The 27,323-nt window shown below is 51.4% G+C and overlaps 1 protein-coding gene across 1 annotated transcript in view; it reads right to left on the reverse strand.

The window, feature by feature from the left end:
- Positions 1–2,363: 2,363 nt before the first annotated feature.
- The window catches only part of SSH1 (slingshot protein phosphatase 1), a 35,715-nt gene continuing 10,755 nt past the window's right edge, over positions 2,364–27,323 (reverse strand). Inside the window, exons 3-15 of the mRNA XM_027894334.1 lie at positions 15,791–15,894; positions 14,444–14,508; positions 13,580–13,701; positions 11,940–12,008; positions 11,462–11,527; positions 10,085–10,279; positions 9,752–9,845; positions 8,644–8,772; positions 7,965–8,011; positions 6,589–6,735; positions 5,781–5,981; positions 4,419–5,022; positions 2,364–3,986 (exon numbers count right to left, since the gene is read on the reverse strand). Coding sequence (XP_027750135.1) covers positions 2,727–3,986; positions 4,419–5,022; positions 5,781–5,981; positions 6,589–6,735; positions 7,965–8,011; positions 8,644–8,772; positions 9,752–9,845; positions 10,085–10,279; positions 11,462–11,527; positions 11,940–12,008; positions 13,580–13,701; positions 14,444–14,508; positions 15,791–15,894 — 3,103 coding nt within the window. The 3' untranslated portion in view covers positions 2,364–2,726. The remainder of the gene's footprint in view (positions 3,987–4,418; positions 5,023–5,780; positions 5,982–6,588; positions 6,736–7,964; positions 8,012–8,643; positions 8,773–9,751; positions 9,846–10,084; positions 10,280–11,461; positions 11,528–11,939; positions 12,009–13,579; positions 13,702–14,443; positions 14,509–15,790; positions 15,895–27,323) is intronic.

Raw genomic sequence — 27,323 nt, forward strand, 5'->3', positions numbered from 1 at the left:
AGGTGAGCAGTGCTGAGCTCGGCAGGGATGGCAGGGCAGGATGCGGGGGGCGAACGGTCTCACTGCCACCAGAAACACCAAAAGCACCAAAAACTCCCCAAAGAACAGCAAACAGCAGAGTTGAACAGCTCAACAGATACACAGTGTTTGTAAACTATGAGTAAGGCACTCTGTCGTAAGGACACGTGGGGAGGACGAGCACATCGACCTTCTCATGCAACAAACCCAGCGGGACCACACATGGTGCAGGTTTGGCTACAAACCCCTGGGAATGGCACAGCAGCTTCCAGGCCAGCTCCCACTAAATCCTGCCTCTATCCCGTGACACAGCGAGGGAGCACAGGGCCCAGTGAGGGAAGTGTGGGGTTGATCCAGCAAGAGCTGAGTGGGAGCAGCAGCAGGGGAAGGCGGAGGGAGCCGAGCTGTGCCCCGGAACGAGGGGGTTGGGTCAGACACGGTGGGTTGGACGCGGCAGAACTCGGCAGGCACTCGAGAAACAGGAAGGAAATCACATGTTCACCCGCAGCAGTTCATGGAACCTTCTGAACTTATTCAAATCCGACCCTGTGCCTCCTCCCTCGGCCGGCAGGGATGGGAAGGGTCGGCAGCACAGAGAAAGGGGACCCTGCTGGGGTCACACCGAGAGGTTCACTGGGCAGGAGCCCCCGAGGCTCCCCCAGGTGCCACTCTGAGCCCCACAGCACCCAACAGCCCCCAGGGCCTCCCGTCTGCCCTTCCCAAATCCCAGTCTGGGTGTACAGCAGGATGAAGATGACACAAGCCTAGGCAATGGCTCACAGTGATCTGTTTGTGCCACATTCCCGGCTCACTGAAGGGGTTTCATCCTGCCCTGAACTCGACCTTGCGGCTCCTTGGCCCGACCAGAGGCTCCTGCACAACTTCCCTCCCGGAGCAGCTCGTGCTCCTCACCAGCTTTCTGGGATGAAAGAAGTGCAAATCAAATTCAGGCTCCCTCAGGAGGGATGTTTATTTACCGATTGCTCATCCCTACACGTCCTCACACAATAGAAACGTGGGATCTTACGCTTAAGAGAGAAGAGGGAACTCTGGGCATTCAGGATCAGGCAAACCCACAGCTCCCTTCCTCGAGACACTGGATTTTGGATTAATTAGTTCAGGCTGGCTGCTGAAGAAAGAAGAAAGCCTTTCCACGGGGATTTTAAAATGTGGGAGCGCTCACACTCACAGCCTGGTTGAGCAAATCCACCACTGAGCTCCCAGATCTGTTCTGACCCCCAAATCTGCTTCAAAGTATCACCTGAAGGCACAAGCAGCCAAGGTGGCTTCAGATGGGATTCAGGGAGCACTGAGACTTGGGGAGTGTTCCCTGCACACTTCCCAAGCCCTTCCCCCCACATTCAGCCAGGGCTTGCACAGAGCAGCTCTTGACCAGGCTGGCTGTCCAAAATATTCCAAAAAAACATGCACTGCATATGGAATGGGGGCACTGCTGCAATCCAAGCATCAGCCCTGGCACAAGGGGGAGCACGTGGTAACACCAGACCCGGAGGGGGGCACGGGCAACCCCCAGCTGCCTCCCTTCCTCCAGGAAGAGATCTCATCCTCTCCTCCAACATCCCTCTCCTTAGAGCACACATATTTGTCTGACTGCTCCCCCTCACCAGTATTTACAGGGCTTTCACAGCCCTGTGAGGGCTGGGACATGTCCAGCTGGGCTCCTCACTCCAGGGCCACCCAGGCTCCCGACACCCGGTGTAAATAACACCCTGGAGTCCACCAGCAGCTCCCCAGGCTGCCGGGAAACCCAGGACACAGCGACTCTTCTACAAAAGCAACAGTAACAACCAGAAAAGACACGGTCACCTCCTGGGATTTCAGCAGAGCTGACCCTCCTTGGCCACCTCCTGTCACCCACAGCCAACACAGGGTCCCAACACAGGATCCACGACACCGACACAGCATCACATCACGGGCTCCACGGGCACTCACGGGCTCTGTCAGCACTGGGACATCACAGACCACAAGGACAGCAAAAACACCCCAAAAACACAACACCTGGGACGGCCACACAGCCGGGGTCACATCGGTCCCACTGTTCCCACGGACACAGCTCCTTCACCTCCCAGCCACAGCCCCAGGGCAGCCTCCACGTCCACACTCCTCCAGGCCTCTACAGCCAACACCAAGGAAATTCCTTCAAACAACAGCAAGAATTCTGGGAAAAGCCTTTTGGATAAAAAAACTCAACCAACAAAGCAGGACAAAAAGCCAGCGGGAACAGAGGTAGTGTGCGTGTCACCATCTTAAGGATTTCCCACAAGTGCCCTTTCAGAGCCTTGTGTTTGCTCTGTAAAAAAAAGAAGTCATGAATAATTATTCTGAGTCTTTGAAACAGAACATTTCAGCATTTTAGATATAGATAGAGATACGAATGTCTATCCATAACCACACACAAATCCACGTTATTACACTTGGCAAACAGTACTAGGAAGAGCATCCTGCAGGACAACAGGCAAGTCACACACCAAGGCCTCCTCTAAGCCATGCAACACATTTGATTTCCCTTGTGCCCTTCACGTGACCCATCGCGGTTCTTTCTGCCCCCTCTCGGAGCACAGGGAGGGGACGAAGAGGTGGCATTGGATGAACTGCCGCAAGTCAGATGATAAAACTGCATCGGTGCAATGAATAAATGCTGTAACCCCCCCCAAAATCCAGCCCCCTCCTCCCCTCCACAGGAAGCATCAACTTTTGCCCATCCAAAGCACGCTCTTCAAGTTCCCTCCCGCCGCCTTCAGCCCCGGTTTGGAGGGGCCGTCCGCGCTGCTCAGGGAGGGCTGTGGCTCACAGAACACGGAGCACTCGCTGGAAACGGCCTCTTTGGAGTCCGTTACAGTGGACACGTCCACCTCACTCGACAAGTCGTCGGAGGACAGGTTAAGACAGCCCAGTTTGGCGAGGGAGTTGGACCTTTTGAGGGGAGAGGACACGGTGAGGCCGGCCAGGCGCAGCCGCGTCTCGATCTCCTGCGTGCGCTGCTTCACCAGTCCGGGCTTGCCCCGCACGCTGTGGATGCTGTCGCTGCTGGAGCTGCGCGTCAGGTTGGAGCTGCGGGACGAGGAGGGGGTGTAGCAGATGGTCTTCAGGAAGTCCTTGGTGAAGCTGCTCGTGTGCTCCAGGCGGCACACGGCCGGTGTGGAGGTTCTCTGGGAGACCCTCTCCAGGACGCGTTTCACCTCCAGCCTCTCCATGTTGTTCTCCGCATCTCCGAGGACCATCGGGGCCGGTGCCAGGAGGGGCACGAGGCCGGGGTGGGACATCATGTCCTCGCTTTCCTCCACGATGCTGGAGTCCACCCTGTCCCGGAGCAGTGCCGAGGCGTCCGAGGGCAGGCTCTTGAGCCGCTCCAGCTCCTTGGTGTGCTTCCTGACCAACCCTGCCTTCTGCAGCTGGATCAGCGACTCCTGGTGCTGCATCAAGTAGCTGTTGGTGCTTGGCTTTTCCAAGTCTTTGCTGAACAACAGGTACTTCAGGTCCTTGGTAGGTCTGGTGTCCTTCTTGGCCAGAGACTCCTCTCTCACCACTTCGGCTTGAAGGAGGCTCCTGTCACAGTGGGAGTTTCTCCGGGGCAGCAGAGTTTTTTCTGGGGTTTTTGGCGCAACTTTTCCTCTCTCCAGAACACCGCAGTGCTGATCCAGTGACCTGCACGTGCCAGCCTCCAAAGTCCTGGCTCCCGGCACCATGGGAAGCGGAGCCTCGTTATGTTTAGTTCTGATTGCCTCCTCTGGATGTGCCCTGGCGGGCAGGTGGTCCAGCAGGTTGGAGTGGAGGTGGGACAGGAGGGCTGGCTGTGTGCAGATGGTGGTGCTGCGCCGCGCAGGGTTCAGCTTCTCACACTGCTCCCCAAAGGGGTCGGGGGACAGCCCAGCTGAGGAGTACATGCAGTCAGTGCAGGACTGGTAGGGAGGCTTCACCTTGCTGAGGATCCCAAACACGGCGTCGTGCTGCAGGAGAGAAAACAGGGGCAGATCAGTGGGCAGAGAACACACACCAGTGACCAGCACAGGGTGTATTTACAGCCAAGTGGCTCTGAAACAACAAACATTTCCACTTCAGGCCCTGCAGCAGGAGCTAAAGCCATGTGCTTTCCCAGCAGACAGTGTCTCCAAGGAATACCTACCGTGCCAAGCGAGGGTCATGCAAGTGAGCTGCCCAAAGCACTTTACAGGGCACTCACATGTGCACTCCTGGCATCTAAATCCACAGCTCGGGCAAGCAAAGCCCTGGTCAGAAGCACTTCGAAAGGGAAGAAGCTCATCATGGAATGAAAGGCTTTATCCAAGTCAAATGAAACTGGGCTATGAGGATGAGAAGAGCAGTTTCACTTGCAGCAGAGTCAGCCATGCCAATCACCTCCATCTCACCTCCATACGCACCTCAAAATCCTCTGGGCAACTCCTTTTGCTGTTGTTGTTATTCAGGTTCTCCCTATTGAGCCTGCTCTCCTCCTTGTGCATGGACAAACGCCTCTTCCACTTCTCCATGGGATTCTCCTCCCTGATACCATCCTCCCCTGGCTCCCCGAGGCCCATCCTTCCCTTCCTGGGGCTGAAGTCCATTTTCCTCTTCGCCTCCCTCTCGCAGCAGCTGCCCAGCTCTGCCGGCGGCTCCGCTCTCTCCGGGGCCTTTCCCATCTCCAGCAGCCTCCCCTGTGGCAGTGCAGATGGGGGCTGTCCCACCAACGCATCCCGCTCCAGCTGCTCCATGTGGAAAAAGCCCTCCCTGTCCCCGGGAACCTTGTTCTCCAGCAGCGTGTCTGAGAGGCGCCGGAAGCAGTAGTCGAAGCCCCCGGGCCCGTCGGTGCTGGCGCGGTTGTCCAGGTATCCCGATTGGGAAGGCATGTCCAGGTCAGCCAGGCGGTTTTCCAGGTCGATGTCCAAGCTCTCCAGCAGGAAGCCTCCCGAGCCCGTGGTGCCGTCGGTGTGCTGCGGCAGGTTGCTCTCCGCCTGCTGCTTCCACAGCTTGTTGTGGCGCTGCTTGCTGGGGAGAGGACAAGGACACGAGTGACTGTCCTGGAGCTGCAGAAGTGCCATGAGCTCCCTTCCCTCTCCACGGCCCAGAACAGAAAGGCTGGGTCCAGACCTAAGGTCCCATTTGGAAAAACCACCTTCAGCATCAGGATCTGTCCCCCCACCTGCCCACCCCACAGCAGTGCCCCATGTGCCGCTGTGATGGGATCAGCCCTTGGGAGACCCCTCAGGGCACAGAACCCCCACCAGAGCAAAACACTCCAACCCGACCCCTCTGCACATGCCATGGCACAGCTCCTGCTGATCCAGAGGGACAGATTTCCCTCCTCTTCCCTTATTAGATAAATACTGCAGCCCTTCAGTGACAGAGCCCTGGGATTGGCACAGAACCTCTGACACGGCTGAGCTCATATGAGTTCTGCCTCATAAAGCAGGAACAATGTGCTGAGCAGCACTGGCTGCTGAGAAACCCAAACGTGCTTCCTGAGCGCAGAGAAACCCTCACTGAATTACACCACAGCAGCTCTCCCAGCTAATTTCCATCCAGGGAACCTGGCACAGGAAAGGTTTAGGAACAACATGATTATCCCAGGATTCTCCCTCCCTTCCAAAGGGACCCTTCAGGCTGCAGCCCCCGCACACTCTGCCAATGTCTGTGGGCACGACACCGACAGAATCGCAGGGAGATGGATCAATTCTTTGTGGTGCTACCCACAATTAGCTCCTTTACTCTCCACAAGCCGCCTTCCCACCTGTCCCCAGGCTTGCCTGGCATCCAGAATTCCCTCGTACTCCAGCAGTTGCCGCATGAAGCCGGCGTTGGGCCGTGCGATGCTGCGCTTCTGCTTCACGTAGTTGTAGGCCTTCTCCAGGGACCAGCCGAACTCCTTCATGGCGTAGGCAATGACTGTGGACGCCGAGCGGCTCACCCCCATCTTGCAGTGCACCAGGCACTTGGAGTGGTTCTTCCTGCATGAGGACAGACAGGACAAACAGTCCCATATCCCTGGTTATGGGTTTGTTACCACTTCACATGGAGGAGGGACAGTGCTTCCCGCTCCTGCCCACCCCAACACGCTGGATCACATGGGCCATGAGAAGAGTTCCTGTCCAGAAAAGCTGGGAGGTAGAAAAGGGCAGTCTCATTCATTTCAGAGACCACCAGGAAGCCTTCTGCCCACCCCAGTCTTTGGATACAGCAGGAAAAGGAGGAGTGTAATGGCCCAGCAGTGTTTGATGGGCTCTGTCACCCTCTGTCTGCAGGGACAGCTGGGGCAGGTCACACACAGACACGTGCTGGAGCAGCTCCAGAACTTCTCCAGAAGAGGAAACGTCCTCATTTCCTTTTGGAAGCAAAACAAAGCAGTAATAAAAGTGACAGGCAAGGAACAGGTTAATGCCAGCGCAGGAAGAGACAAGGCACAGGGGAGTTGCAGGGACACAGAACTCCTGGCACAAAGCAGCGATGCCAAGGCCCTGACGTGTGGTTTCGGGAGGGCCCAGCCCCTCACGGGATGAGACACGGAGGGTGGCTCGGATGTGCCCCCACACAAAGCCAGGGGTCCCAGGCACTCACTTGGCCTTGTTGATGAAGTGATAGGCCTCGTTCCAGTGTGCCAGCAGGTCCGTGGTCTCCTCGTCGTACACGCGGATGTTGTGGTACGCGAACAACCCGGGGAAGAAGTTGTCGATCTCCCGGGTGACGTTCAGGATGTAGTCAATGCTGGGGGGAACAGGAGACACAGGATCAACTGCCATGGCCAAGAAGAGCAACTGAGGGACACTGTGGATCCAGGAAATCTGACCCGACACGCGCCATAAGGTTTTGTCTACAGCCCTAATCCCAAAGCCCTGGGACACCCAGTGACACAGGTGGCCATTCACCCACCCCTCACCATCAGCACCACACAAAGCACCCAAACACCCTGGGCACAGGAGGGAGAAGTTTACTTTATCCCACTTATTTTATCTGAGTCTGTGTAACTCAAACAGAAAGTCCTGGCTGTGCCACATGGCTTTGGGGATCCCGAAGGAAGAAAAGGGCATCGGCTGCAAGTGAATCATCTGGGAACAGAACCCAGGAATCACCACTTCCAATGGCAGGTTTTAGCTGCAAACCCACCCCTTTCTCTTCTTCCTGACCAAAATCATGAGAGTCACATGTTATCTCTTGATTCCTGCCCCATATTACAGCAGGAATGACAATGTACCTGAGGAGAACCAATGTGCACATTCATTTATCACCTCCTATCACTCAGACAAATCAATAGCACAGGATATTTGTCTCAGAATTTGCCCAGGTTTGACTTCAGGCACTGCATGTCCCCAGGCAGAACAAAATTATTAACGCCCTGCTTGATTTACTTGTCCCAAAATGTCCAGACTTCTGTTCCCAAGGACTCCAAATGACACATTTCCAGCTACATTGCCGAGAAATAGTTTTCGGTTCCTCACGCCAAGGCTGGTGCAGGCCTTGGGTGAGCTGCAAATATTCATATGCCAAACTCTCCCTTGTCCAAAAAGTGTTGCAGTAAATGGGGTGAAGCAGCCCTGTGGTGATGAGTGTGGTGAGACACCCTGAGCTGCCTGTCTGGGGAGGAGAGGACGAATTGGCAGCTCTGCTCCTTTAAATGGAGTTTATTCCTCAGTGCTGCAACCTTTGCTCCTCTGCAGCTTGCAGGAGTTCCCACCTGGCACAACACTAGGGATGGCACACACTGGGGGGATGGAGATCCTGACGGACCTCACAAATGACAAGTTTTGTTATTTTCACTCCGTTTAAAGTAAGGTTGGAGAGACTTCTCGACCAAGGTGTTGGCACTAAATTAACACGTGACTGAGAATGAGAATCACCCCTAAAGCTACAAACACCCTCTCCAGAGTGTTGGGTGGGAGTTACAGGCAAAGAGCTGGAGGGTTTAAGGGCTGGTGCCAGGGAGGAGCTGTACTCACCCCGAGCCCTGCAGCTCCTCGAGGTTGGAGGCGTTCCACTCGGAGCCCTGCAACAGCCACAAGCACACATTTCCAAGGAGCCCCAAAGCAGCCCTTTCCCCTCAGGTTCTGCAATCCCCGAGCCCCAGCCTTCCTCCTGAACTGCCAAGTGGAATGCTGGAAAAGGCCTCTGAGACAGAAAAGTGCCATCAGCAGATGTTCTGTGCTGGGTAGGGACCTGCTGGAGGAGGGGACAAGGAGACAACTCACTTACAGAGTTAGCTCTAGGTCAGTGTCTGACTGAGCTCATCTCAAATCACTGTCTCTGGCCACTCTGGGTTTTTAAACACAGGGATAAACAGTGCAGGGAAAGAAAGTGATTATACCTGCGATCCCAGTCACTCCACACATGAGAATCGAGGCAAATCCTGAAAGCTCTGGGGGTAGTTACTCCTTGGATTCCCCCCAAACCTTCATAACAGAAAGCTTAAAACTGCTTAAAAAGCAGAGTTTGCCCTCAAACACAGGCACTACTTCTGATTCTCTCCAGAATAACAACAAAAAGGCCCAATGGGCACAACTGAGTTCATCTCCAGGAAGCCTTTGTTCCAGAGGCAGTGCCTGGTTTTGCCTGGAGTACCATCTAGTGGCAAAGGATTGGATGCAGCACAGCCCAGCTCTGTTGGAACTCAACACTTACCAGGTATAAATGATCAAAAATCAGAGATGGTTTGTCCATCTGCCCCAGGATTAGCAGCATTTCATTGTCTATAAATTCCTTGAATTCCTTCAAGTTGCAGTTCATGTGTTTCTCCAGCTCGTTTCGTATCTGCGGAGCACAAAACAAAGGATGGCACTGGGACTGTGGTGTTCAACAGAAACATTGTTGGCACTTCCCTGCAAAACACTTTTCTGTCCTTCAATAAAAACAGCAACAGGGATTTGGCATCCTGACATCCTAAGACCCCAGATTGAAGAGCTGTAAAATAAAGTTTCAGATAATATCAGAGAACAACAACAAAAAAAAAAATCTACCTTGGGGTACCTGATTCTTAAAAATAATAAACTGAGAGAAGAAAAACAAGACCTTGCAGAGCAGTGAACAAATAAAGTGAGACCCATTAGAAGCAAGGAGTGAAAATGGCAGCAGAGAGAGATTTCCAGTACTCTCCCATTTTAAAATGGGACATAACATCCTCTCCCTGCCCTCAGCTTCTGGCTGGGGCAATGCAAACCCACACAACTTTATTTTAACCCACTGTGGAAAATGGCTGCAGCAGAACCAAAGCATCTCGTGTGCACCGGGAGCGAGGAACATGTGCACAGACAGACGAATTTTCAGCTTCCACCTACCACTTGCATGCTAATAACCTCCCTTAAAAAACAAAAAAACTCAGCCCAAAGAGATCTATTTCCACTCTGAACGTCTGCACTGCGGGTGGATGTATTTCACCAGCCTGGGGGACGGATCCCAACTAACTTCAGCTTTGACTTGTGATTTTCCATCTATAAACTCACCAGCAAAATGCTGTCTGCAAGGCTCTCTGACAGGAAAAAAAGGAAATAAAACCTTAAAACCTGACTTGAGAGTCACATACATGTTACTAAAATCCTGAAAAACATGTTCTGATGCTGAAATTATCCTGATTTCTCAGGAGAGAGGTGAAGCAAAGCCAGAGCCGAGTATTTACAGAACAGCTGGAATGCACATTCCAAAGCCAATGACACCCAGGGATACGGTGCCTCCTCAGCACTCTCTGGAAAGGGAGTCTGGCAGGAAGAATAAGAGCAAGAATTTTTCTATTTACCTCCTTAGAAGTCACATTTTCCAGGTCTTTGCTCGTCATGATGCTCCGGAGTTTGGCTTTAATGAGCCGTTCTGTCCGTTCCCTTTCCGTGGGCCTGGAAGGGAACAGGAACAGGAGAGGAAGCTCCAGGCTGGCAGCAAACACACAATGCTGCTTCCCAGTACTGAGGGGTTGGGGGGAAAGGCTTTTGGTCAAGGCAATTTTGGGGAGAATAATGGAAAAAAACCCCATTTGAAGCCTTTTATGAAAAGGAAATGAACCAGGTGAGGAAGAAGAGGGAGAAGGGGATTTTTGTGTGAGCCAAGACTTTTCCCAATCCATCCCAGCACTGACTTGTCAACAAAGAGGGCGGGAGAGTCGGGGCGGGTGGACTCCAGGTCCTGCATGGCATTCCACTCGTTGATGCAGCTCTGGTCAGAGCTGATGCAGCTCTCGTAGTAGGTGGCCCAGACCAAGGCCACCCCTCCTGGGAAGTAGTTGTACCTCCTGGCAACCTCACAGGCTTTGTGGAGGATCTGTAAAGCAGACCTGCAGGTTGGGAGAAGAGATTTGTGCAGCTGTGAGCAGCAGGAACAGACAGAGCAGAGAAAAAATGATTTTTAGCATTATTTGTTGCGGTTTGCTCTTTGAGAGCAGCAGATTTATGGAGCTCAAAGAGGGCACAAACTGCACCTTGGAGGCTCCTCACAGCAGGGCCAAGGCAGAGGCTGAAATCTTCTCCTGATTAACAGGGAATCAGGAGGCACAAGTCCCTCTGGGATCTAATCATCATCCAACTTGTACAGCCAAAGGAAAATAAAGAACAGGGACAATTTTCAAACCACCTCCAGCAAGGAGCCTGATGCATATTTACCAGCATTCCTGGCCCCTGACAGGCTCCAGGGACCAGGCCCAGATTGGGTCATTTGTTTTTGCAAATTCTAGCATTACTTTTTCCTTCCTTCCCTCCTCAATTTTTTCTTTCCTTAAGGCTCCAAACTTGTTGTACTGAACATATCAACCACCTCCAAGGCGGCCAAGCGCAAAAAAAAAAGACAACAGAAGTTTCACTTGTTTCTGTACCAAATCATCCCCAGCACAACATCCCTTTGCACATCTTTTCCCTGTCAAATGCTGCTGGGACGGGGATCTCTCCAGGCTCCAAGGGGAGCCAGCCCAGGCCCAGGGAGACGCAGTTCCATGCAGGGCTGGGCAGCAGCCTCTCCAGGGAGGAATGTGCTGGCACAGCCACTGCTGACTCAGCCACCTCTGCTTCAGGGGTTTGGAATCCCTGCACAGGGGAGGGGTGACAGGAGCTGAGAGGTGAACAAGCCCCTGGAGAGGCAGGAACCCCAGGAATGAGGCAGGACACAGGGAACGCCACAGTTTAGCAGTGGGTCCTGAGCCTCCTCCCTCAGCTTGGGAGTGAAACATGCAGAGGGAGGAAATTCTGGGTTTGCAGCCCGGTGAATTCAAGTTAATCTTTCATACTTATTCATCTCCCTGGTGCCACTTCCCTCTCACTGAAGGGCCCAGAGCTGCTCTGAAGTGAAGCAGCAGATCCTGGATCAGGATTCCCACAGTCCCTTAACAGCCCTGCTGACATAGGGCAGCAGATCTCTGCTGCACTCACCGAATACCAGTTTATGGAGAGTTCTACCATGCAGTTGGTTGGTTGTTTTTGACTGACAGAGGACAGTGTCTGTGCCCCCAGCCCCTCAGCACACCTACCACATGGCCTGCACTGACACGGGCTTGAAGATGTGCATCCTCCCCGCTGTGCTCACACTGAAGCCACTGCAGAGAGAGGGGAAAACGAGTCACAAACTGCTCCTCTCTGCATCACAAACTGCTGCTGCCAAGCTGCTACTGGGACACTCACAGTCCAAAAGAACCAGGGAGGAGAATTTCTGTCTCTGATTTTTTAACACCCTCCCAAATAAGAATGGCAAGAGGACACCCCTCCCAGCATAGGATGCCAGGAATGGGAGCTGCACCCCTGGAGGGGGATTTCAGAGCATTCCCGGGGTACCACAGGTCCCACCGAGCAGTGTGAGGGCAGCAAGGCCAAACTCACTGTGTGAATAACGGACTGGAGCCATGAATCCAAAATGGGAACTTTCTGTGCAAGGTGACAGGGAATCTCTCCCAGAGCAGCCCCCAAGCAGGGAAGGACATTCACATTTATCCTGTTAATGTGGTTTCTTACCCATCCCCATCAAGATGGATTTTGGTGTCACTCCACAGGCGAAGAACCATTCCTATAGTGCAGCTTTTACTGGAAGAGAGATGGTTAGACAGGATGTTAGATATAGGCCACGATGTGGTCACACCAATAGCCTAAATTATTAACACTCTTTAATTTTTAAAATCCTGAAGCCTTGCTCTAGTAATCCTTAGTAATATTTTAGGCAGCTGCCCACTCTCTGCAAAGGGCACCTCAGGGGCCAGTCAAATTCCAGCTGTGCTCCTTCCCACTGCCTGATACAACAGACAAAAAGGGACTTTAGGGGTTTATCTGACCTAAAAGAACACCTTCAGCTCAGAGATGAAATCTGGCAACAAAGCCCTACTATAACGAGGGCCAGCAATTTCCAACTAGTAAATAATTAAGCTACCGAGATATTCAGGTTTTAAAGGAAATTTGGAGGCACACAACAACAGAACTCAGGTTTGGTTTGCTCTTTTCCTTTCTTATTTAAGTCTTCAGCCACTTTTTATAATGGATTTGACAGGCCAGTCTAAGCACACATGTGGACAATGTGCACTTTAGAGCTTTGCAAGTTAAAAAGGATTTCATTAAACACATGTAAGAGGAATAAAAGCACCTGACTAGTGAAGTTCTCAGCAGGAAGAACATTTACAGCTCAGCAGTGACATCTCAACCCCAACACAAAGCCATAGAGTCACTCAGTAAAGTCACTACTGCCAAATGACCTCTTTATGCACCCCTAATCAACAAAAACTCTGGGTGTTGGAGACACCAAGGGAATGCCACATGGGAATTTCTTCCATAACACTAACAACAGGAATTTCAGAGCAGAACAAGAGGCAGCATCAAAGCAATGACAATAAACTTATGAAGAAGGCATGGCCAGGAGCTTCCCCACAGATCTCTCTGCTGTGCAAAGCTTCCCCTTTCCACTGGAATCCACCAGTAAGGTTTTCCAAAATTAAACAAAACTCACACTGGCTGCACCAGCACGACAGGGCAGCCTGTTAAATCATGGGAGAACAGACACAACAGCCTGGCAGCTCTGACTTCTGACTCCAGAAACCGGCCCCATCTCCCCCAGCCAAGAGCTTTTTTGCCTTAGTTTACTCACCCAGGACTGGGATAATCTGAGAAGGGCCGCGATAACAAAATATTTCCCTTGCTTTGCCAAATTCTCTGTGCTCTTATCAGTCAGACAAAAGGAACAGCTCGTTACTGACACAGCTGTTTGTTGGTTTTGGAACTACTTTTGCAGTATTGTTTTTTGACATTATTTGGCAACCAAGCTACTCCCCCAAACCGGTTCCATTGCATCATCCCATCAACAGACTTGAGTCTGGTGGAGAGAGCAAGATCCAGCTTTGCAAATGTGTCTGCAAGAGCATTTACAGGGAGCAGGCAGCAAACTCCCACTCCTGAGGTGGATGCCACATCCCTGCAGCTGGATTCTACATGCCTGCTATACATTCCAAGGGGACTGGAAGCTTTCTGGAATAAAAATGTCGGGAAACTCAACGCGCGTCCTTCCTCTTGCTCGGATTTGCAGACACAGATAAACCAACTGCTCAGGGGCAGGTTGGTGTGGACAGGCTCTCCAGGGAGCCCAGCCTGCCCAATTCCCAAGGCTGCCGTACCTCTCCTTGCTGGAGAAATCCACCCCCAGCAGGATGTTCTCCTCGGTGTCCTGGCGCCCGCTGCTGTACACGACCACCATGTACCGCACCCGGTCCGTCCACACGCTCTCCAGACGCACAGCCTGCAAACAGGGAGCCAGGCCTGCTAATTACCTTCTGGCTAATTAATATCCCATTGCTGCCTCATAGTTTTTAAGGTGTGATTGCGCCCCAAAGCTTTATTTAGCTGCAGTCTGAGACACAGTAAGGCTTGCTGCTGGTTTGATTTGGCATCGGTGTGGGAGAAGATCGGCTGGGATCACCTGCTCCAGCTTGGGGGAATGCTACAAAATGTAACCCAAAGGTTTGTTCCAAAGAGTTTCAACCAGGAAGTGTAAAAGCACTGATCATGCACTGAACTGAGAACGTGCAGAGGACTGTCCCACTCACAAGCCTTCACTGAAATGTGCCTGTGCAGGAGGGAGAACTGACATCCACTTCTCTGCAGTGACTTTTGCAGCAGATTTTTATCTGTAGATTCCTTTAAAAGAAAGCCCAGCCTCATGTGATGCAACTTCAAGGCTGACTTAAAAGTGTCCACAAGCATCAGCAAGCTCCTGTCTCCCTTCCTGTACTCAAGTTTTGAAAATTAAATCTAACAGAACAACACATTTAAGAGAGAGCAGTTCCCTGACCAAACTCGTTACCTGAATGTAAAGACCAGGACAAGAGGAGTGGACAGGAGAACATGGTAAGGTTGGGAAACAGCACAGAGTTAAGGCAACTCTGAAATTTAGGATCCACCAATGCTTTTCCTGATCCTCTACAGGTCTGTTTCAAACACTTCCAACAGAAAGGAGAGCAGGAAAATGCACCTGTCCTTACCAGTTTGATCCTGTCCTCACAGCGAAGGAGGTTGATCATCACCTGGAGGTGCTGGGGTAAATCACCTGCAGAGGAGGCAGAGGAATCATCAGAAAAAAGGCTCTTGCTGCACTAAGAATCAGCAGAGTCTTGACCTTCAAAGAAATTGGATGTTTCTCAATCCAAAAATACCAATTAAGGGAGGGCAATTAACTTTGCTGTCCCAGAGAACATCAACAGCAGGGAGATTCCTGGATGAGCATTCTCTGGCTGTCTGAGAACCCACCCAGGGGCCTGGGTTGGGTGATGGAGCCCTTCCTTCTCAAAGCTCTGCTTGTGCAACAAGTCCCTTCAGCTCTGGGCACATCTAGTTGGGGAAAGCAAACCAAAGCAAGAGGGAATCTACAGGAAAATAAACCAAGTTCCCATCTAATAACTGAGTCATGCACTCATAATTTTCCACGAGAGATAAAATTCCTTCCGTAGGATGTCTGCTGGGCATATGGAATTGCTGACAATTAAAGAAACCCAAAGCCAAGCTTGGCATTCAAACACCCCCTTTGTGCTTGGAGTGTTTACTAAGCAGCAGCCACACAGTACCACACTGTGCCTTTCCCACATGCTCTTGCTCTCCAAGTGCCCCCAAGATCTTATTTCTTCTTGACCAGTGACCACAAATTCTAAAATTCTGTCAAAGACAGAAGGTATAAAATCACTGGGAAAGCAGAATCCACTTCCCTGAGCCCCCTTATCTGCTTATCAATCCTGGTGTACACTCACCATACCCCTCCCCTACCATTTCTTCCCACCAGTTTGGCACAATGGAGGGGACTGGGGGAAGGACAGCCTGTTCTCAAACCATGATAAACTCTCACAGGCCAGATTGTGGGGAGTTAACAGGAAAGGGGGTTTTCCTGAAATCAGGAAAGGGGATATGAGTAGCTACCCAGATGCCCAAATCCTGATGAAACATCTCTTACCATGACCAGCAACATCAAACAAAAACCAGCAACAGGGAATTTCAGAAGAAAGTCCCAACCTCTGGACTACTGGAGGCTGGGAGAGCACTTGGAGAAATATCCCTGCTGTGCTGAACAGCCCTTCCCTGCCCAAAGAGAGCCATGCAAAATGCTGTGATTTCCACAGAGAATAAGCTTTTACTCCAGTCACAGTTCCAATACAGTGGTAAAAGTTTAAACCAAGACTCAATAATCCCACATTCCCATTTGAAAGCCTGGGTTTGCTCAGCAGGTGGTACAAAGCTCGCCAGGACAATGTGGGGAATCACCCACCCACCCATGTGTGTCACCAGCCCATCCATGTGAATGGGATGGAAAAAGATACTCCAGAGGGGATTTAATCCACTACCTGCATGTTTGTGAGGGTGCTGGAGGCTTCGCTGGCCCTGGGAGCTGTTTCCTTGCTGTAGGAAAAGGGCTGCTCCTTTCACCATGAAAAAGCTCTCGCTGAGGCTGGAAAACAAATGACACAGGAGTGAACTGAAAGGAAACAACGGCAGAACGTGCATGGTTGGGGAAGGAAGGGCTTCCCCCACTAAAACATAGTAGGATTTTGCCATGAGAAGCTGTTCCCAGAGGTTGATCCTGCCACTCGCACCGCATGGCTCCAGGATTATTCATAGATTATTCATGTGTCATTTTCCACCACCGTGTTATTACTTGGCCACTGCAGGAGATCCTTTCCCTGAGCTGTCACGGGCTGGAAATGACTTTATCACTTGATTATTGAATTCTGCAACTGAAAAGCAGCAGAGGGTAGGACTTGGTACAGGCTCAGACCTGCAACAGGACTGAGGAGCAGGTTTGGAGTCCACCAGTTCCTGCTCATTTCAGTTCTTGGGATTTCTTTGGAATGCAAAAACAAGCACACGAAACTGTGTAAAGAGGAAGGGAGGGAGGGTAGATGGAACCTGCACATCACAAGGGAAGGGAAAGGGCTCTGAACCCTCTGGGGAAAACAACCAGCACAACTGCAGAAGTTTTGCTTTCCCTGGAGCATCCGGAGAGGAGGCAGGACACGGGCTGGGCAAACACCACGGCATTCCCAGAGGCAAATGACGCACAGGGGCTGGAACATATCAGAGGAGAAGGTGGAAGCACTGGTGGGGACAGCAGGCACCAGCACAGCCCAATTCCACAGTGCCCTCCTGACCCACACGAGCACTTGGGGAACGGTTCAGAAACAGATCTGGCCGTGAGCAGTGAAGCTGCAATTCCCACAGGGCTGAAAATCCCCTCTCCTGAGGAGCCTTTGAGCTGCTACAGGAACTGCTTACGCTGCGTTTCCTCCACTCCCAAACAGCAAAAGAGCCATTTCTTCTTACAAAGCTCCATTTTCTGCCACCCCATGCTCCCAACCGCAGCTCCTCATTAATTACTGCAGCTACCAAACAAAAATGCTCCATTATCAGGTTGTGCTGCACAGGAGTTACTTCTGCTGCAGCAAATGATCCCTCTGGAGTTACTGCTCCCAGCACTCATCTATTCCATACTTTATCCAAGGTCTTTGCCTTGGGCAGGAGTGAGCCCTAATGCTCCCAATGCTCCGTTCTCCCTCAGTGTTTTTGAGAGGACAGACATGAATTTCGTGTCTTTTCAGATTTTGCCATCTCTAGGAACACAGCCCAGGTTCCCAGGCGAAGCTTCCTCCTTTTCCAGCTGAATCTCAAGGTGCAGAATCCCCAGAGAAAATCTGGACCAGGTTTAAATTTGAACTTTTAAAAAGTGAATTAAAAATTTCCACCCAAATTTCAGGCTCCACAAGACCACTAAAATGCAGCAGGAGAACTGCACTGTAATTCCAGCAGGCTTTTCTCCATTCCCATTCCTGCAGGATCCCAGCACTCACCCCTCACTTCCCCAGCTGTGTCTGGACAGGAGTCCTCGGGGTTTGCTGCTCTGCTCGGCCTGGCTCCTGCTCCCAGTGGGAATGTGGCTCATTCCCGGAGCCAGCCAGGAAGAGCCTTGTTTCCTTCGCACCCCAGAGCTCACAGGAAAGCGTTAAAAAAGGCCAGAAATGACACAAAAGCAGCGACCCCAACACAATGTATGGAATATTCAGCTGCACACACACTCCAGCAGGAAGAAGGGAATGGTGAGATAATGCACAAGGAGGTAATTCACGGCATTCCCATCATGAGAATTTAGGAAAATGAAAAAGGGTATTTTTTTAATCCCCAATAAAGTACTGCCTAAGATTTTTTCCAGCAGGAAAAACTTGGAAAAGGTAGAGCTCCTTCCCAAAGACCTCGGGAACTCCTGCTCTGACGGTTCATCTCACCTGACGTTCTCCTCTCCTGCATCAGGAAATCGGTTACAATAAAGCAGAGTATTCCCAGTAGCAGGGAAAGGGAAAGCTGTGCTGCTGGAGCAGAAAGCAGTCGCAGGAAAAGGACAACCCAAATTGCAAAGGTTTTCTCCCTGTGGATTCCTCTGCCTGGAAGTGAACTGGGAAGCAAAGCCCAGAGCCTGCTGAGAGCAGGATTTGTTTCAGTTTCAATCCTTGTTCCCCACCCTGACCTCCCGTAGCCCCACCATTCCCAATCTCCACACAAGCTCCCATTTCCACAGTGCTGGACACAGGTAACACACCCCAACACCTCTGAGCACAAACTCATAGTTTACACCACATTGTAACAACAACATTACCCACACGCCCCTTATCTCCGCTCTGGGAACACTCTCTGCTCTCAGTCCCTTCACACAACTGCTCCGAACACAGCTGAGTGAGAAAGGCAAGGTGCAATATTCCAACCCCCTTTTAAATCCTGCAGATCCAGTAAGCAACTAAAACTCTGACCTTTTGGAAAAAAAAACAAACCTCCTAAAGAAGAGCCAAATCCTGCCATTAAAAGAACAGCCAGATGCCCCAAAGCAGCACAAACCAGTGGCTCATACATACAAATTCGGGCTGGTTTTCTTTGCACAGCAGCAGCATCGTGCTGGCCCCAGCATCAGGCAGAAGCCAGGAAACTCGAAAAGATTCATAACTAGCTATAAAACTCACATCCTTCTGCTTCTGAACCCATAAAAGAAAAGAAGGCAAACAAAAGGTCGACCGTATATTGTGTGCGGAGCAGAGAGATCGCGGCTGGTGATGCTCCCCGGGAACTGGATGGCTTTTAGAGAACACTGTGTCTTCCACTGATATCCTGCCTTGAAAAAGCACTTGTCCCAACACATCCTGATGAAAGAGGGCCATTCAAGAGGGGAAACAACCAGCTGAGGCTCGTCTAATCATTTCCCTCCTCCAGACTTGTTTGTTTGTTTGCTTCCCCCCTCGTGCTCCGGAGGCAACGCGGCTCCTTCCAGCACCCACACAGCCCCTCGCTGTGGGAAGTCCACATTCCCTGGGACAGGACTGGAGGAAAAGCCTCCTATCAACTGGTGCCTGTTCATTCCTTTATGATTAAAGCACTGCAAGCCACCACTGTGATACAGATACAGCAAATTAAAATGGTCCTTTCCTCACTGTACAACTCCCACACTGGGCTTTCAGAGTGACTCCCGAGTTCCTGAGCTCCTGCGGAACAAGGAATTCTCTCAGGTGCCCGGTGTTTGTGTGTTGGGGGCTGGCTGGCATCAAATTCCCTGAAGATTTATCCTTACAGACCCTAATTCTCCAGGCACAAACTGGAATGCCACACTGGTCCCACCAGCCTGACCAGGGGGAGAACCAGCTCTCTGTTCAGTTTTCACCCAGTTCTCACCCAGTTTGACTGGCACACACCACAGAAACCACCCATCCCCCGGATGCCCTGCCAGGAATCCTGACCAGCACAGCTACTCTACAAGGAGTCACTTCAGCCTCTCAAATAAATGCAGAGCCCACAAGTTTTGCACAGCCCCGGGACCCTGGAGCTCCAGTACAGCTGCAGATCAGTCCTCCTTCCATTCCCTAAGCTCAGCTTACAGAACACATGGAATTATCTCCCTGAGGGAGGTAAAACCCTATACTTCCAGCAGCTGGGAAATGCCAGGAGGCAGCTACAGTCCCTTCTGCACCCAGGGACTGGCAAGGAGAGGGTGCTCATGGCCACAGCGCCATGGAGAGCCGGCTCCAGCAGCTCTTGCTCCATCCGGCAGCTCCGTGCTGCTCCACTTGAAAAGGAAATATTTCGTTCCCTTTGGGAAAGCTCCAGAGGAGCGTGGCTGCAACACACATCAATCACATCTCGAGTTGCTGAAGAACACAATAGGTAGCGCCTTCTCGGCTGTACAAACCAACCCCCCGGCTCCAGGAGCGAGAAATCTGTTAAAAATACTGGATTTGGGGAAAGGACAGCTTGCTTTGCCATCGTGGCTCCAGCGTGTCCCAGGAAGAATCCTGGCATGCCTCGGGTGTTGGGAGTTCCATGGTTTAATGGGGAATCTCACATAAGCCGTGATGATCAGGACAGAAGAAAACACCCTTATTGCTACAGAACATGTCAAAATAAATATCCACACTCAGAAGTCAGGAGAGAGAGAGAGAGAGAGAGAGAATCACTTTTCCTGGGAAGCCCCAGCCAAGCCTGAGGTGAGTCAGCAGCCTCCTGCTGCCCTTCTGCAACCAGGTCTATGTTTAAGGAAAAAAAACCCAACAAATCCTTGCAAAAAAAGGAATATTCACTTCTCCCAGGATTGGTCAGGATTTTACAAAGGCAAACACAGTAATGCCTCCTGGTTTCCGGGGTTTTATGGCATCTTCCATTCAAAACACTTCCAAACTGATAAGGTGAGGTAAAAAACAGGCCTCCTGAGCACCACAGAATGAAACACTTCCCTTTTCCCTAGCTCTGTTGATAAGGAGGAAAAGAACTGATTTTCCCCCATTTCCTTCTCCCATTTGCTGCTCAGTCTGGAACAAGGAAACCAAGCAAGGACACAAAACACATCCCTGGTGAGGGGCCAAGCCCCTCAGGTGCTCCCAACCCAGCCAGACCCTCTAGTGTTCCAGTGGTGGATTTTAGGCAGGGCACTGCTGCAGTGAGCAGAGGGAACTGGGATCATCCCACAGCCACTCCAAAACAGTCACACAAACCAAGCTGGGAGCACATCAAACAGAAAGGAAGATACAGGGAGAGGAAGAGCCGGAAGAGTCGGGAGCAGCTGCTCAGCTCCCGCTTCCCAAGGCGAGCCGACAGTGGAAGCAGCCGGGCTGCTGGCTTTGGCTGGAGAGAGGCACATCAGATAACACTTCCTGACCAGGAGAGGGGCCTTTGGAAAGGGGCCTGAGCAACACAAACAGTGCCAGGGAAAAGGCACTTCAAAGCTACTCAGTCCTGCACACCCCAGAACAGCCCTGGGGGCTCCAGAGAGTCCCTTCTCCCGCTGTTAATGAAGGACTTTGTGTGTCCAAGTGGCCTTTGCTCCCTGTCACACCAGACATCCAGAGCTCAGAGCCACAGAAAGGTTAAATGACACACAGAGGAATCACCCTGACAGACACAGCTGGAGTATCTCCACAACCATCCCTGCTCAACCTGACACGGAGGCGGCTGCCAGCAGGGATGAGCAGCACCTGGAAAGCCCAGTTCCAACACGTGCAATGATGTTTTAGAGCAGTCTTATTGCACATGTGTAGAATTTGTGATATGCTGACAAACTCACCTGGGATCAGGACTGTGGGTGCCCAACACACCTTGGAAGGTTGGTGAGAGCTGCTGGGATCACTTGGATCGAGGTGCTTTACCTCTGCCCACACCTCTGCAGCATCACTTGGATTGAGATGCAGCTTTAGGAGATGTTTGTCTTCTGAAAGCTCCTTCCACCTCCTAAGTCATCATTCCCAGTTTTCCTGAGCTGAAGACAAGTCATCCCCAGAAGAAAACCAAAATGTGAGCTGCAGGTCTGATGTTCACAGGGACAACATCTCCCCTTTCTTGGACATCATGCCACGGGACTGAGTTGCCTGTGAGGGGCCCAGGCAGCAACCCTGGCTGAGGGGCAGGTGTCTTGTAACAGCTCCCTACAGGGACAAACATATTTTCCATTGATTTTCAAGGAAGGAGATGGTTGGGCAGGCAGGAAAACCCATCAGGTTTTGCTGCTCTCAGCAGTGCAGCGACCAAAGGGGGGGTCTGAGCACACATTGTTGGCTCAGAGGCGTGGGCCACATCCCAGCGCAGGAATGCAAGAGGGGCCGGAGACACTGCAGGCCATTCACACACAAACGCTCCTCTGGCACAGAGGGGAGAAAGGGAAAAATGAAATCAATCATGAAGCCCACAGAAGCCAATTTCCCAGCACCAACAGACTGCTGGTGATGTGCCTCTGGTCGCTCCTGGGATGCATCAGGATGGAGCAGTCACCGGCACGGCTCCGTACGGAGTCAAACTGGCTCAGCCGTATGTGCCCCACGCTGGGGGTACCCCACGACCCGGGCTGTGCCTGCAGGCAACGGTGGAACAGCTGGGATAAACCTTCAAGAGACAGGGCAGGAAGAGGGAAGCAAACAAATCAGCAGGATCATCCCCCATTCCAGCAGACTTGCGCAGAGTGAGTTGTCAGAACTGCTCCCAAACGGCCAGGAATGAGAAAATTCTAGGAATCCCTAGTACTTGGATGGGGAAAAGCCAAATAAAATAAGAGATTGTTTCACAAGGAAAAAGAAATCCTTTCTGCTCATCCCATTAATCGCAGAGTTCAAAAAGGCACGAGGCTGATCCCGGCATCAACCCAGCGATGTGATGGGCTTGGAACTCCAAGGAGCATTTCTGACATTCCCACTGAAACACGATGGCAGCTTTGTGACAGCCACTGTCTCAGAAGGCCAGGCCAGATCCTTTCCCTGCATGAGCTGTTGGGAAGAAACCCTCCTCTTCCTCTCAGGAGTATTAACCCAGTCCCTGTGTCCCTAGAGCTCACCCAGGACTGTCCCCATCCCACTGTGCCAGTCCAGGGCCACCCCACCCCACAGTGGAGGCTGAGCAGTGCTGCTCCACACAGCCCCATGAAGCACCTCCTGCTTGCCTGGACACATGGATTCAAAGGATAAGGCTATGGAAGGCAGCAGCTGGCATAGGGAAAGAGCAAGAGGCACATACAGACATTCCAGCATCCGCAACAACATGGATTTCCCTGTGCATCCTCAGCTGTGCAGCATCCTGCTGGCTCCCTTCTGCCCTCACACCAGAAGACACCCTGTGTTGTCCTACTGGTCACTTTTTTGGAAGTTGTTGCCATGTCACTGCCACGGTTGTTCCACAACTGCAGGTAGAGAGGAGACAGCCCACAAGCCCTGGAGTTGTCCCAGAGCCATGTCCAAGCTGGAGGAGAGGTGGGATGATGCCCCATAGAGAGCCGGAACTCCCAGGCAGGAGCCGATCCTGCCCCCACCCTCCTCCCCAGCGGAGCCATCAGCACACTCCCATCCTCCTGCATTCCTTCTGTCAGCTCATTGCTTCAATCCTTCCAACTATTTCCTTAAGTCACCCCACTGCACCCATTCAACAGTGTCTCCCAGAGACAGCCCAGGGAAACAAGTGGAAACTCTCCAGCTTTGCCACTGGGAAAGAAAAGGAAGGTAACAGCTTGAAGGATTAAGAGAGCAGCTTCCAGGTGGTGTGAGCAAAGGGCAGCCAGGACACAGACAATGGCATTGGAAGCACGGCTGAGAGCCCTGGTGGCACAGCAACCCAAAAAACAGCTCCACTGCCGGGCTTCAGGAGGACTCCAAAAAAGGCAGCCCAGAGCAGGGAGTACTTGACACACTGGTAACATGGAAAAATAAAATAAACTAAATCCAGAGGGATCACGTGGGGTAAAAGCAGAGCGAGAAAAGTTTTGACTCAAACCTTACACCTCCCCAAGGGTTTAACTTGACCACAGCCTGCCCTCCCAGCTCCCCGGGGGAACGCAGCCAGCACCCCAAAAATCAGGACACTGCCAGGCAGGGGCAAAGCTCATGGAAAAATGTGTTGGTAAAGACCTTGGGATCTCCCTGCCATCCACTCCAAATCCATCTTTTACAAGGAGGATGCAGAGGGAAGCAGACAGCTGGAACCCAAAAGGTTTTGCAGGGCTGGAAGGGAGATGCCCAGCCATGGGCAGTGCTCTCCGCTGGGATACGAGAATTGGATGTGACCGTTTGGATGGCAGTCAGGGCAAACAAGGAACCTGGCAGCTTCCTGGGAAATCTGAAAGGCACAGTTTGTCCCGTTCCCTGCATTTCTGGCTGACTTGGTCTGTGATGTGAAGCCCCAGAGGTTTCCTGCCCAGCTGCCTTCACTAGCGGTTTTTGCAGCAGGATTCCTTCAGGAAGCTAAAATTTTCAGAGGGGGAAGTTCTGCAGAGGAGAGTCCTGATCCCAAATAAACCTGAACAACTACTGGATGCAGTGTGCACCCTAATCCATTTGAATCTGGGCTTATTTGTGGCTTATTTTGCTTCTTGATTTGTGCAGTGGCAAAGTAATTCTGCATCAGGGATTTAAATGCTGCAAAGGGATGTGTAAATGTTTGGGAAATAAACTCAGCACTCTTGGGAAATAAACTCAACACTTTTCATTAGAAGTAAAGCCAGACCTAGGAAGGTGTTCTATCCATTGCACTTTGTCCAAAAACATCTTAGCACCACTTGCCAGGCAGACCACAGCTCTGATTTGTATGAGAAATCCCTGACTCACAGATCTTGGCAGACGATTATCAAAGATTAAGATATTTAAAATCAAGAGGCATTTGGAACCAAAATATTGTTCTGACCCAGCTCTAACACCTAAATAAACAGTGACCAAACTGGCCTTTTACAGAAACAAATGTTCAGTGCACAGCCAGCACCTCTGATAACAGGGCCAGTTGGTTTGGGTTCTGCCAAACTGTTGAGGTTTCATGGAACAAAAAAAGGGGAAAAAAAAAAAAAAAAAAAAGACGTAAATGCAATTCCAAAAGGGCCTGATCATCACATCTTCAAACTGGCAGCTCTCCTGCTGTTCCTCTACCTACATCAAAGTAAACTCCTTGTGTTGCTCAACTGCAAGTCAGCAACAGTTTCCTGGAAAGGCCCGATCTTAACTAAGTGTCAAGTAAGCGCAGTTTCCTTGGGCTCTGCGGTGTTTTGTCCCCATGCCCCCCACCGCAAAATGGCAAAGTCTAATTACACCTCAACCGGCTCCCAGGCCACACCCCCCGGGCCAGAAAGCTCCCGAGGGTCGGAGCCTGTGGATTTGCTCCCATTGTAGGGAGCACGCTAAGGCAGGATGCGGCCGCCGGGCCAGGATGTGATTCAGCGTCCTGTTTTGAACAGTTCATGAAGTCAGCAGCTTCTGCCCTGAGATCTCCACCAGCTCACTGGGACACAACCAGTCGGTGACAGGACTCGTCAAGGGTGTCACGAGCCACTGCCCCCACAAATAAACCCTCACACAGCTGTCCCAGTGCTCCCCCAGCCCCGAGCGCCTGCCCGGCACACAGCCACGGCCACCCCACGCTGTGGGAACAAGCCCTTCACTCAGTGCTGCTCCAGCAAAACGTTCTCCTAAATCCATTAAAAGGTTAAGGATCAAGGTGTTAATAAATAATTTCTCGTGCATTAAAATATCACATACGTAAAACAGAACTAAACATATATATATAATACACATATATGATATACACTATAATATAATTGCATCCTCTGGTGTGAGCCAGAGGGACGATCGTGGAATCATTTAGGTTGGAAAAGACCCCTAAGAACAAGTCCTACTCTTCTCCCAGCACTACCAAGGCCACCACTAACCCACGTCCCCATGTGCCATACCCATGCAGATTTTAAATCCTTCCAGAGGTGGTGACTCCACCACTGCCCTGGGCAGCCTGTGCTGAGGTTGGACAACCCTTTCCATACAGGAATTTTCCCTAATATCAAATCTAAACTTGATGACGCTCTGCAAACACTTTGTCTGCAGCAATGACTCCTCCTATTGATCACTGATCTGCAAAGGTACATGAGCCCAATCCTGAAAACCTCTACCTCCCACAGCTGCTCTTGCCAACTCCTAAAATTTGGTTTAGTGGTGCCAAACAAGAACAGTTCTTTCCATAACCAGGCTTGATAAGAAGCTGGAGATAACCAACTTCCAGGCCCATCTGCAGCAGTTCAACCTCTATCTCCCTGCAGAAGGTGCCCAAAAACACTCACCAGGCCCCACATTCAGGCTGTGACTGTAAAGCCAACAATGGCAAAGATTACAGAATGACTGGCTAAACAAACTTATTTATGTTTGTAATTAAAACCAGTGATTATCTTGCTGTGTTTGCCAACCACATCTGAGAACCAGCCAACACTCATAACTGACTGGGTTTGTGCAACGTCTCCTTTGAGTCGGTGCGACAGAGCCAACCCCTGGCCAAGGGTGAGAATCCACTGGGCAGCACCAAAGAGCAGTGTAGGAAAAACTGCACATCCCCCCCTGCCAGAGAGGAGCTCAGCTCAGCTCAGCTCTGCTCTGCCTCCCCTGTGCTCCACACCTTCTCCTCTGGGGCAGCTCAGAGCCAGAGGAGCAGGACGTGGTGCTGCCGTAAGGCCGCAGGCACCGCACATGCGAGGCTCATGTGGAACTCGGTCGACCCTCATCTTGGAGAACTTAAAGCTGGGCTTAACCCTCTAGGTTAACATATCCTCCCATGGGTTTGGCCTAATCCTGCCTGCAGTTGCATTAAGATCCAGGTGAGCTGTGGGTGTGCTGCACCATGAGGGGAAATAAGGGACCCCACTGATGGGCATCCTGGAAGGAAGGCTGAGCAGCCACAGATCTACACCGAGCCCGATGGGGCTGTTTGATTTCACTCTGGGCTCTTACGTTTTCTTCTGCTGAGAATCTTTAACCCTGGGGAGCAACTCAGACTCCTGGCTGTCTGCTGGGAAGAGTGTGGATGGTACCTGGTAGAGGCTTCCACAAAAGTTTTTGGAAATGGAGGAAAAAAAAGACTTAAAAGCAACTTAATTCTAAGAAAGCACAGACAGCAGCAATGCATTTGAAAACAAAGCTGAACCTGGAATGTGTCCCCTCGGCCTGTCTTAGGGTAGAAGCTGTTCCAGGGAGAAAATAGGAAGAAAAGCATTTTGGAATGACAGAAACCATAAGGAAGGATGGCCAGAGAGCAGCAAGAGGTGGCTGGGTACAAACTTACGATACAACCCCGTTCCACCAAGAGAACAATCAGCTGGCTCATGGAACCAGATCCAACCATGCAATCTTGAATAAAAATCCTGGAATTTTTAGGAATGTGTGAAAATACCTTGTTCACCAGGCAGATGGGCAAATTATGTCATAACTGTGTAACAGCACTGCCACCCCGTATCGGTGAGACTCAGCTTGAGCTGGCAGCATGATGGGGACATGTTTCCAACAATGCTTCCTTTTCCTAACCCTAAGGATCTCCGAGGTCTGCAGAGCCAGGAGCTGCCGACCCCTGTGCTCAGGGCACATGTGACAAAGCCCAGCTGTCACCTCTGTCTGCACCAAGGCTAGAGCAGGATTTAAGGATTCACAAACACCATCCCAGCCCGTTCCTGCAGGTTTTTTTTTTTTTTTTTTCAGAGCAGCAGCACAATGAAGTTGAACAATTCTGCCACCCCATGGGCACCGGGCAGAGTCTCCGTGGATTGATCTGGAGCAGCTGCCGGTGGGAAGGGGACAGGATCGACCCACCAAACTATGAAGAGCTTAATTTATCATCTACATTGTGTCCACCCGTTTTCTTCAGCTCCTGGCAGTGTTTCCCCCTGAGGACAGCAAGGGCTCTGCACCAGAGCCATGTGATTCCCGAGGTCTGTCTGGCTATTTAATTACCAGATTCTTATCCTGACAATCGTATACGGAAGAGCAGCCCCAGGAGACTGAAGGACAGAGGAAGCTCGTGGGATCTTGGTGTCCAACGTCAGTGCTGCAGCATTTTTCAGCAGCCAGTAGAAAAGCATTA

This window comes from Empidonax traillii, unplaced genomic scaffold, assembly GCF_003031625.1.
Source record: "Empidonax traillii isolate 1590-97213 ecotype Southwest subspecies unplaced genomic scaffold, ASM303162v1 scaffold426:size1138770, whole genome shotgun sequence".
Lineage (NCBI taxonomy): Eukaryota > Metazoa > Chordata > Aves > Passeriformes > Tyrannidae > Empidonax > Empidonax traillii.